The 12,743-nt window shown below is 43.6% G+C and overlaps 1 protein-coding gene across 1 annotated transcript in view; it reads left to right on the forward strand.

The window, feature by feature from the left end:
• The window catches only part of LOC109430296 (uncharacterized), a 97,868-nt gene extending 90,838 nt beyond the window's left edge, over positions 1-7,030 (forward strand). The window contains exon 4 of the mRNA XM_029856606.2: positions 6,607-7,030. Within this exon, the coding sequence (XP_029712466.2) occupies positions 6,607-6,824 (218 nt within the window). The 3' untranslated portion in view covers positions 6,825-7,030. The remainder of the gene's footprint in view (positions 1-6,606) is intronic.
• Positions 7,031-12,743: the final 5,713 nt, after the last annotated feature.

Consider the following 12,743-nt stretch of genomic DNA (forward strand, 5'->3'; position numbering starts at 1 on the left):
TATAAAAGATTCCAACGCTAATTCCGCTAAGATATTCCCCAAGGATGCCTGCGCTAGGTTTCCTCCAATAGTTCCTCATGTGGTACTACCAAAGATTCTCCCAAGGATTCCTCTAGGAATTCCTCTTGGAATTAATACAACAATTCCTCTGGGATTATCTCTCCAGAAATTCTTGCTGGGATTCATCCAATTTTTTATAAAATTCATCGGTAACTTCTCCATGTTATTTCTCCAATGATCTTCTATGAATTTTTCTTCGTTCTAAATGGAGAGACGCTTCTCATTCTAAATGGAAACGCTTTGTAGATTCCTTCAATTCTGTTGGAATTGCTTTTGGGATGCTGCTGAAATTTCTCCTGGCATTCGTGGTAGGAATTCTCCTAAAAGTAGTGCTGGGATCCTTCAAGCAATTGGAAAACCTGTTGGAAAACCTGGAGGACTCCTAGAGATATAACTAGCATAGCCATAGCCATAGCAATTTACAGAGGAATCCTGCAAAAAATCTATGGAGGAATCCTAGCAGACATTTCTAGCGGAGTCCCAACAGGTATTCCTAGAGAAATTTCAAGTGAATTTTTCGAAACATTTCTCCAGCAATTTCTTTTGGAACTTCTTTAGGGAAGTTTGCTGGGGTTACTACGCCAATGCATTCTAAGGTTCCTCCAGGATGTTCTTCTGGGAATCGTGGTCCTTTTGAAATTCTCCAGAGTTTCCTGTTGTGTTTCTTCAGAGATTTTACATGGATTCCTTCTACTACTCGAAATCCAATAATTGCTGCTAGGATTCCTTCAGGAAATTCCACTAGAATTGTTTGGGAACCCCAGAAAAAAATATGGATGAATCTTTGCAGGAATTTATGCTGCAATCCTTGAAGGAATATCTTCACCGCAATGGTATATATTGCCCTTTACTGGTATTTTGCCAGAAATGCTGGTATGACTGAAACATACTGGAAAAACTTATTTTATTTTATTTTATTTTATTTTATTATATTTTATTTTATTTTATTATTAATTCATCTGACATAGTCTTAATGAATGTAGTAAATCTATTACTAATTAAATAAAATCCAGTCTTCGCAACCTAGTCACAAACTGCTTAGACGTTAACCCAAAGTCAAAAACTGATTCTACGGTGTTGAACATTCGGACCATAGCACAAATTGGTTGGTTGTATCCATACAGAGTACGATGAAATCCGGTTTGCATTAGACTTCGCTGTCTTAGCATCCTGCCAGGTACATGGAAGTCGAGCAGTGACAGGAGTCTTGGGCAGTCAATATCACTATTTAAGAGTTTTACAACGAATGCAGCCTGTTGAATTTTGCGTCTTCTACCAAGAGTTTCCAGGCCGAGCAAACGACATCTGTCGGGGTACGCCGGAAGATTAAAGGGATCACGCCACGGGAGACTCCTAAGCGCGAGTCGAACAAACCTTTTTTGCACTCGTTCAATCCTCAGATTCCATGTGACATCATGTGGGGCCCAAACATCCGAGGCATTCTCCAGGATCGGGCGTACGAGGGAGCAGTAGAGCGATTTCAGGCAATGTGGATCTGTGAAGTCTTTAGCAATCTTGAAAACAAAACCAAGTTGTCGATTTGCTTTAGAGATAATACTCGCATAATGAGATTGAAAGCTAAGCTGGCGATCCAGTATGATTCCAAGATCCGTCACTTCGTCCACCCTTTTTAGAATGGAGCCATTGATGTGGTAGTCGAACATTATCGGATCCTTAGAGCGGTAGAAAGTCATCACTTGGCATTTAGGTACGCTGATAACAAGCTTGTTCTCCTCGCACCATTGTGCAAACATGTTAAGCAAGGTTTGCAGACGAAGGCAGTCTTCTATGGATCGCACCACCATGTAGATCTTGAGATCGTCGGCGTAAACGAGCTTGCACTTGAAACCAAGTGTCGATGCTGCATCATTAAAGAAGATGACAAATAACAAGGGTCCCAAATTGCTGCCTTGAGGCACACCAGACGAGGCAACAAACGGCGCAGAAACGTACGCTCCGTGTTTGACACACAGATTTCTGTCCGTCAGGTACGATGAAAACCACGCTAAGAGCCTATTCGAGATTCCCAGTCTAGACAACTTGCATATCAACACCTTGTGGTCAATTTTGTCGAACGCTGCCTTCCAGTCCGTGTAAATTACGTCTACTTGCATCCTTTCTTCCATAGCTGTCAGACAGGTAGTTGTCAAATCCAGGAGATTGGTGGCTACAGACCTACCGGGAATAAAGCCGTGTTGATCGCTCGAGATGTAGGCTTTCGAGGCGCGCATTAAGCGATCACTTACAATGATCTCGAATAGTTTCGAAGCAGTAGAGAGACTGGTAATCCCGCGATAGTTTTTCACATCCTTTTTGTCCCCACTTTTGTGCACAGGGAACATGTACGACGTTTTCCAAATCGTAGGGAACTCTCCTTATTCGAATGACTGTCTAAAGATGAACGATAGCGGTTCCGCAACGGCACTAATGCAGCGACGAAACACCACGGCGGGAATGCCGTCTGGTCCAGGAGCGAATGAGTTTTTTAGCTTTTTTGAGGCCTCGAAAATCATATCGGATGAAATTTCAAACGTGTCCAGATCTACCGCATCCGGAATAACACGAGAAGCGGCACGTTCCGCCTGGTCGCCAGATGACGGTAATTGAAAGACTGAAGCAAAGTGATTTGCAAAGAAATCACAAGCTTCCGACTCATTCACAGACTCTTGACGTTGGAAGGAACAGACGAACTTTTCCTTTTGCTATTCACAAATCTCCAGAAAGATTTTGGGTCTCGACGTAAACAAAACTGCACCCTTAGAACGTGAGACTTATAGAGCTCCGCATTCATCTTCTTATAATCGTTGCTCACCCGCTTGAAATTGCTTTTGGCAAATGTTGTTTTATGGGACCGCAAATGGCGCTGCCATTTGTTGCGTTCACGATTCAGCTTTCGAAGAAGGGGTGTACTCCAAGGTGGCGATAAGGGCTTCTTTTTCAGAGGAACATTGTCGTTCAACCATTGGCATATGGTATTACAGAAGTTGAAAGCCATGTCATTGATGTCCGTACAATCATAGATGCAGTTCCAATCCAGATCTGACAAGAAATCAGAGAGGCAGTCGAAATCGATTTTCGGATAGTTGAGCGCTCCATTACTTGTCAGCGGTGAAAAGCGCGTGCTTTCGGTTGCAATATTGATACGGATGTTGAGCGGGGGATGGTGAGTGTCAATAGGAAGCAAAGACTCCTCAGAAGCATCAACGGATACACGACTCACATCAGACGCGAAAACCAGATCTAGCGTGCGGCCTAAATGGTTCAGCTGTGTATTTGCTTGAATCAAGTTCAAGAAGTCCATGCCGTCGACTAACGATGTGCCCGCTGGACTCAATTGGGATGAACTGACAAATCGTATGGTTCCACTATCATCTTTCGCCCATGCAATATGTGGTTGATTATAATCTCCGCACACGAGGACGATGTCGCCAGGGGAAGCGTAGTCACAAATTTCACGAACTGTTGCGATGTGCTCCTCAAGCAAATCGGCATCACGGCTTTTATCCGGTGGTATGTAGACGTTGCACATCAGGAATCGGGTACCACGAACGTTCGCGGAAACACACACCTGCTCCAATCGTCGCCCGTTGTTCGAAACAAAGCCAGAGCTGCTGTGACGTTCGGATACAGCAATGAGGACACCACCAAAGCAATGTTTGTCGCTGTTTGAAGGACCACGGTCACAACGGTAAACTTTGAAAGATTATCCAAAAGCTTGCGTAGAATGTATGCTGTCGTCCAGTCCTGTCTCCGTCATCATGATAACGTCGAAATCGCAGTCGAAGCTCCTCAAATAGAGATCATCCAGCTTGGTTCTCAATCCTCTCACGTTCTGGTAATAAATCCAGACGTCATCGTCTGGAGAGACATCGGGGGAAGCATGCTGCAACACAGGGCTATTGAGTGTGAGATCGAAAGGAATACTATGACAATACTCGCCTGTGATGGGAGCCCGTGGGCTCCCACCGTCCAAAGAAGAGCGCGTTGAGATGTTTATTGTTCCATGGCTGCTTCCGACGTTGCAGATGTTGGCGTCAGAGCTACGACCGAAGGTTTCCGAAATTTGTGAGCATTAAACTCCTCAAACTCTCGGAACAGGATTCCTTCCGGCCAGGTTGATGGGTCCAGTGCGTTTGATTTCAAGGCTGGGTCAAGCCCAACCTTGAAGGAAATGAAGCTCATGTTGCTGACGTCAGCTCCCTTAGCCACCAGTTTCACAACATCGGGGTCCTCGTTTAACTCTAGGTTTCCACGTACCATAGCAGAAATTTCTTCGTTTGTCACGCTGGGGCGAATACAGGATAAATAGAGCCAAAATTTGCTCACAGGTTTACCACAGGTAGGAACGGATACAACGTTTATTCCCACCTGCTTTGAGCCAGACCGACATTCAGGTATCTGTGAACAGTCCGGTCCACGGGGCCACTTCGCAGCACGAACGGGTAGATCGGTTGAGGGCCAACGTTTGACTGCCGGAGATTGGACGGAGCGAATAGATTTCGAGGACAACTGTTTAATTTCAGTTTGCAGATTCGTGATAGCCTCCGTGAGCGACACCAATGGGGATTTTTCGTCGGCAGTTTCCGAGATAGAGTGCAGTTATAATTGGAAGGCACGAAATGTTACCATTTGACAAATTGTGAGATGAAATTTGTGAAAAAAAACGTTCTGGTAGGATAACCTAATTAACTTTTCGCAAAAACATCAGATTACTTCGTGTTCTTCGACAACGGTTGTCGGCACATCCTAGGTTATACCAAGGACTATACTGCCGTAATTCTGCAAAGTGACGTAAGCGCCATTGAAAAGTTCGATATTTTTTGGTATATTATATTTAATATCTGGTGTAAAAAATGCAAGTCGTAATCTATCATCTGTGGAACAACACCAAGAGGATGAGCAAGAGCATAATAACCAAAAATTGGGTCAAAACACTCAATGTCGCTTACGTCACTTTGCAGAATTACGGCAGTATACTTTTACATCATCAGCTACTTGGTTTTAAATGAAAATTTTATGCTTCTCGAGTAAAATCCCACACAAACTTGAAGTGCAATGTGCAAAACGTATACATAACCGCTAGTGTGTAAATTTTGCATGATTACTAAGGGACCTCAAATGGGCTCTCAAAAACTTTGTGGTGCGAGCACGATCACCTTTTTTTCATGTAACGGATGACCCACTCCAATGACCGGCCACTAATGAAGCGAACGTGTGACCAACTGCGCTACGAGATCCGGCAATGGTGATGATGATGATGCATTCGCTCGCCCAATAGTAGGCCGTGAAATCTCCTGTACAAGATTATGTGGATGAATGTGTTAGTGAAAATTTTTTAGTCGGGGTGTTGATTGCTATGGTTGTGTACAGTTTATCTGTCAGCAAAGCATAGCATGCTCATGTGAGACCATGACAACAATATTATGCATTTATTAAAAAATCAGCAAAACGACGAGTCAGATTAGTGGCCACTAGTCCCCCTTGCAAAGATTATTTTTGTAGTTTCTTATGCAATGCTCCCTGCAAGAATTCTCTGCTTATCTGTGATACTATGTTTCCAACACCCACAGTTTTTTACCGGAGCACCCGGGAGTAGGTCAATTGCACACCGAAAACCACACAATGCAAGTAGCCACCGAGTGCACAGAAATCTGCATCCAGCAATGTGTGCTTAACTTGCGCTGCAATTGGTTCGCTTCACCTATGACTTGGTCAACGCGCCTCACGTTCGACGACGGCGGCAAGCGTGCGGTCGTAAGTCTATCTTTACATATTTGTAAGACGACATGACCAACCGCAACCAGCTCGACTTCCATCTCCGCCTTCTTATGACGTGTGTGTGTGTGGTGCGCGGTCGTGCACTCCAATGCCTAAGCTGGGGCAGCCGTGTTCCGCGCGGAGGTTCAACGAAGTTAAATATAATCATCACTCATTCACCCTTCTCAGATTAATGATCTGGTGGTTTCACGACTCCATACGATCCCATTTATTGCTACTGCTCCCAACCTGTCCGGCTGTTCGGTTGGGGAATGTCCACTAAGTAGCGCGTTACCCGTTCAGGAAATCGTTTTAGAACAGTCAGGACTCTAACGTGGTTAAATGGATACTAGTCACCGATGTATTGTGAATTGTTTGCCATGTGTTATTAGATTATGTAATTATAAGTTCTGATTGACTAGGATTGGCCGACGTGTGTAAATAGTAAGACCCCGGACTGGAATTCCACTAATCGTACCCTGTAATACCGAAGAACCGGTTTGCGATCAGCTACCACTTCTGTGGAATACAACCTGGTTGCGAAAGAGTGGGAAACTCTCGCAAAGAATCCCTTTCCATACCTCAAGGTGACAATGAACTTGTACAGAATTTGCATACTTGACTTACCTTCACTTAACACACAACATCCAAGCAGAACTTGGACCACACAGCAAAACACGACACTAATTGAATGCCCCGCAACCCCTCGCCACCGATCCGAAATTTCCCCGTGTCCCCCTTCCCGCCTTGTGTGGGCTGTTCTTTTGTTCTTTCTCTCTCTATTCACAGAATATCGGAAGAAGTACCCGTACCATCGACACAGGAAGCCATTGCCACACCGAGTAGTTCCGCCAAAGAAACCTCGACCCCTGTATCATGCCGGCGGTAAGAAGCCGCTGGGGCATTCACCGCCTTATAAGATCAGTCGACCGGTTGCGCTGGAGTCACCGCGGCCCAAACGAACCCACGTCCAGTATGTGGCGGCCTTTACGGTACCAGGATCGTGAGGTCGTGACCACTGGCGGCGGCGGCGCGACACCTGATCGTCTAGCGAGTTACCACTTGTGTACATATAGTTGCCCTAAGATTAATTTATGGTCAATAACTATAGTACAAAACATAGCCATGAAAGTTCGACGAAAGATAAGGATTCGTTTCATCTGGCGTAAAACAAGTCCGAACTCCAGCCTTTAGTGTGGGGCCAATTGTCGTGGATTTGGAAATCAACCTAGTAAACATGTTTCGTTACCTAATATCGCACTTTGATTTCAAATGAGTTCCTACATCTTTGATAAAAAAATAGGGGAGAATGAAATGAATAACTTTCTTAACCGATAGCTATTGAGCCACTTACATATCAAGGGGGATTTTATCCAAACTCTTCAATTCCTTCAAATTTCACAATTTTGGATGGTGAAAAAAGGACCACATTTGGCCAAAGTGATAATCAGACAACTTTTTATTGAAAATATAAGTACAATGTGATACGCATACCCACATTTATTTGCTCAACATTGCATTTAATATAAGAAAAATCAACAACAGTACCGTAAACCGGGGTCAAATTGATCAGCGGGGTGAAAATGATCATTCGGCTACTACATTGTAATTCCATACTAAAAACTCTTACGCGTCGTAATGATCTAAAACTATTTACATTATGTGGTTCGTAGTTGTCTAGAGCTGAGTGCAGAATTTTATTTTTTTAGAAAAAAGTTAGTTTTGCCTTATTTTTTTTAGGAATTTGCAATGTATTACCCATTTAGCTGAAATCATGACTACTAAACAATCGATTGCTTATAGGACTTCCCGTAAATTCTCTGTTTTAACATTTTTGTGGAGCCTTAGTTGGAAAGTTATGTAGCTAATAAGAACATGAAAAAGTTAAAAAAAAGTTCATTTTATGTTGAAATAGTCATTTATTGTGACAGAAATAACTTATTTCAAATGAAATTGCCTACCTGTAGGCGTTTAAGGGGAAATTACAAAATTTAATTTTGCATTTCAAGTAATAAATTCACTAGTTGTAAGATTTTAAACGCGTTATTCGGTTTTAGAAGGGCAAAATTAAGCGGACAAGGAAGTTTTTCTTTCCAACCGATGCTTAATTGTATACTGATCAATTTCGCCCCAAAGTTGCATTTCCAATTTAATGATATTTGGAGTTATTTTACTTAAAATTAAAATTTGTTAAACAAAATTCTGTCACGTGGTTCCATGGAGATCCACTGGGTACTGATTTAACAGAAATTCTTTTGGCAATACTTGGAGTTCCACTAATGTTATCCGCAAAAGTTGTTTTTAAGTGATCAATTTGACCCCGGATTACGGTACGCCACAATACTTTGTTTGTGGTTGCCGCTCTCCATCCTCGGTCAAGTCCAATGCTCGCCAAGTCACGCTCAACCTGGTCCGTCCATCGTGCTCTCTGCGCTCCACACCTTCATGTGCCAACCGGGTCTGTAGCAAACACCAGCTTTGCAGGGTTGTTGTCTGGTATTCTTGCAACATGCCCTGCCCACCGTATCCTTCCGGCTTTGGCCACCTTCTGGATGCTGGGTTCGCTGTAAAGTGCAGCGAGCTCGTGGTTCATCCTTCTCCGCCACACACCGTCGAAGATCGTCCTTAGGACGCGTCGTTCGAAAACTCCGTGTCCGTAGAGGACCACCTGTCTTATTAGCGTTTTGTACATGATACACTTTGTGCGATGGTGAATTTTTTAGACCTCCAGCCAGCGATGGAAGTTGATGAAGATTGCAGCTGAGCAGACACAAACCAAAACAAACATACTCGTGAACAACAGGGGCCCGAGAATACTCGCACTTCTATATTCGTGAGTAAACGAACCTGGCAAGCACTCGAATGAGATTCGCGAAGCTTCGCTGAGTTTTTTTTTGCATTTTAACGAAAAACGTATTTTTTCGGCTGGCAGTACATAAAGCATAAAGCATTAGTTTATGATGGATAATCACTAGATTTGATATTAAAACCACACTAGAATGCACTTCCCGCACCTTCACTAGTTCTTCACGAATAAAAATTCATGAGTGTTTTTGTTTTTATTTTGCTTCTTACTCGCGCAGCATGCGGGTGCGAATAAACTCACACACTGTGTTTACTCTCGGAATCGTGAGTAAGCGTTGTGCTGACTTTTCATTCGCGAATTGCTTCATGATGAGAGTAATTCCATCACTGCCTCCAGCTTCTTCCACCGATGATGCGCCTTCATATTTCACGGCTTGCATTGTTGTCAGCCGTCAGTAAGGATCCGAGGTAGACGAATTCCTCCACCACCTCGAAGGTATCCCCGTCTATCGTCACATTACTATAGACGGACTCAGTCGCATTCGGTTCTGCCTGCCAGCATGTACTTTGTTTTGGACGCATGCACCAACAGTTTGACCTTTGCTGCTTCACGTTTCAGGCGGGTGTACAATTCTGCCACCTTGTGGAGCGGACCTGGTGTGATGGTTAGAACACTTGACTATCACGCCAAGGACCTGGGATCGAATCCCACTCCCAACATACTCACAAAGTGTGGGTTATTCCTTCGGAAGGGAAGTAAAGCGTGGGTGCCGAGATGAACTAGCCTAGGGTTAAAAATCTCGTTAACACAGATAAAAAAAAAATTCTGCCACCGTTCCAAATGTTCTGGCGATAGTGTCCATGTCGTCCGCAATGCACACAAATTGACCGGATTTTATGAAAATCGTACCTCGGCTGTTGAGCCCGGCTCGTCGAATTACACCTTCCAGAGCGATGTTGAAGAGTAGGCATGAGAGTCCGTCGCAGTCCCCGGCGAGATTCGAATAAACTGGATAGTTCACCTGAAACCCTTACGCAGTTTTGCACACCGTCCATCGTTGCTTTAATTAGTCTAGGCAGCTTTCCAGGAAACCCGTTTTCGTCCATGATTTTTCGCAGCTCTGTGCGATCGATCTGTCGTATTAAAGTTGCCCTTGATAATTAATCTTCACTTTCGTTCATCGATCTGAAATCAATCGATCATGCATCTTTGCATATGGCATACAATTGCTGACTTTCAATTGCTATTATTTTTACGGCTGACTCGAAGAGCCTTCAAACTGTTTTTGACCTCGGGAGTTATTCACGCCGTCTCAGAAGGGGATGTCTATGTTCCAAGCTGCTGGTCACGCCAACGGCAGCTTTTAGGGTGGGCACTAAAGGCCTCTTGTGATTCCAGGGCCCCAGGGCGTTTCGGATGGGGAAGTTTCCGGTGCGGTTGATCCTAACAAAATGGCTTTGAGTTACTTTTTTTACAAATTGATTCTCTCCTGAGTGGCGTCAAACAGCTGGAGGTTTTGCAGAGGCACACGTGTCACGTCGGGTACCGGTCGTGTCACCGGCGGAAGCACCGGGCAACGGTACCGGGTGGGCGAAAGGAGTAAGGATTTCTTCCACGCAACAGGCGGCGTTCAAACAGCGCCCGAAACTGGAATTGCTCTTAATGAATTTCGGGCGTGTCGCCGGCTGGTGCACCGGGCAGCGGTACTGGCTGGGCGAGAGGAGTGCACAGCCCTCCCTCGTCACAATCGGCATCCAGACAGCGGCCGTAGCGAGAATCGTCCTCGAAGGTAGCCAAAGCGCCCGATGATACTACCGACAATCGGTTTCGTTCACGATGCAGGCAAAGCTGGACGGCGTACAACCGTAGGCTTGAGTCACTCCACCGGATAGGCGAAGGCTGCCGGGCCGTAGCGGGCGACATGGATCTCACGATGCTGTTCCACATCAGTGTGCCTGTCATTGCACGACAGATGATAGCTTCTGACCGAAGGAACGAGTGGGCGAAGAATCAAGTGGCGAAAAGCTTTAGTTTAACCTTGTGGAAGCGTGTTGGGTCGGCCTTGGCCGCCGCTGGTTGTCGTACCGTAATCAGCACGTGGAGTGATACAGGTTTGCGATCCCATTTCACAATAAACAGCGGGAATAAATAGAGGCACTGGGGTGATTGGATCAACCACGGTTGGTTGTACATAGAAAACGATCATTCCTAAAACTGGGGCAAACGTGGAAACTCGCATTGGCTGGCGATGGGAATTTAAAATCGATGTTCGCAACATCGATGTTTATGTTTCGATTAATCGATGTTGAAGCCCCACAAAATCGGGCGAATCGATGTCTTTCGATTCAAAAATATTAAATTTTATTTTTTCTATAGAATGTATTGTCTCAACGTTGTAACAAATTTTCGATTTCTTCAAGAATTCCTCTAGGGAATTCTCCAGAAGTTCCATCTGGGATTTCACCAGGAATATGCCCAAAAGATCCTCCAGGCATTGCCTAAAAGTCCTCCAGGATTTCTTCCAAGATTTTTTTTTTAAATTTCTTTAAGGATTCTTCCAGGAATTCCTCTAGCTGTTTCTTCTCCAGCTTCCAGAATTTCTCTAGGAATTTCTTCAAAAAAATCATCAGGGATTCCTCCCAGAATTCCTCCAAAGATTCATCAAGGGATTTCTCTAAGATTTCTTCCAGAATATGCTCCAGGCATTCACCCAAGAATTTTTCTAGGGAGTCCTCTAGCAAATTCTCCTGGAATTCCTTCAGGGTTTCCTTCAAGTATTCCTGCAGGGATCCAGGAATTTCTTAATGAATTTCTCTACGAATTCATCCAGGAATCGTTTGACACAATTCCACATGTACAATCTCAATTTTTGATATAAAATATATATTATCCCATGAACTTGTACGCCATGCTGCAAAAGGTTCATTTCATGGTTTTGCAAAATTTTATAATATCGAATGGATGTGAAAACATCGATTCAAAGCATTCGATTAAATCGGTGAATCGATTCTGCTGGTCTGATTCGAATCGATTCACAAAAATCGATGTCTCACCCAAACTTGCCCAATGCTTTGGTACTACATATCAGAACACTTGCGAAATCTAATTCGGGTTCTCGAAATTTCTGACCTACAGAACAAGTCACACAGGACTGTGCCCGATCCTTCATCGTTGCCCATCTATGAACACAAAGTTACTGTTTGGTTACAGCCTTACAGGTTCCCATCGGGATTGGTTACCCGATCTCCCCTAATGTTGCTCCCAGCCCAATATAATTAAAACAAAAACTATATTAAAAAATTTTAAATAAATTTTTACGCACTTTTTGCTTAAAAACTTCGATTTGTTGTTTTTTTTTTAATTTTGTAGTTTTTCTGTGCGGCTCTACCCCATTTGGCATAATGTCATTTGGCATAACGCCGTTTGGCATAATGCCATTTGGCATAATGACCAGTTGGCATAATGGTCATTTGGCATAATGCCGTTTGGCATAACACAAAGAACAGCCTTCTTGATAAGAATGTGCATAATATTCATTATGCCAAATGGCCATTATGCCAAATGGCGTTATGCCAAACGGCATTATGCCAAATGGCATTATGCCAAATGGGGTAGAGCCTTTCTGTTCCAGTACATAATTGAAAAATAAATCATCTAGCCACGGCTCACTTTTTGTCTCATTTTGTTCTTTAATCTACAAAATGAAAGATTAATCACAGTTTCACTTAAGTCTAGAATCTAGGACATTTTTACATGATAATTTATCCTTACTTATTCATAAAATGTTGACCCCCGGCTCAAAAACATTCAGCATCCATTTGTGATTCCATTTATCGCTGGTTAAAAGTGGGTAAGCTCAAAGCTGTGCTTATACTCTTTAAGCAATTGCTTAATTGAGCAATTGAGTAAAACATCAAAAAGCATTGCTGAGTAACATAATTCAACAAAATTGGTAGCGTTTTTAAGCGTGTATACGTTGCACTTGCTTGCAAGAAATTGTACGCAAGGATATTTTGCGTACAAGTTTTGTGGATGACCAGATGTTTGCTCCAAACGGTAGAGGGAGCTAGTGACTGAGCTTGAATGCAATATGTTGCATCTGTTGCAGCTACTATCCGAA

Source organism: Aedes albopictus, chromosome 1, assembly GCF_035046485.1.
Source record: "Aedes albopictus strain Foshan chromosome 1, AalbF5, whole genome shotgun sequence".
NCBI classification, from domain to species: domain Eukaryota; kingdom Metazoa; phylum Arthropoda; class Insecta; order Diptera; family Culicidae; genus Aedes; species Aedes albopictus.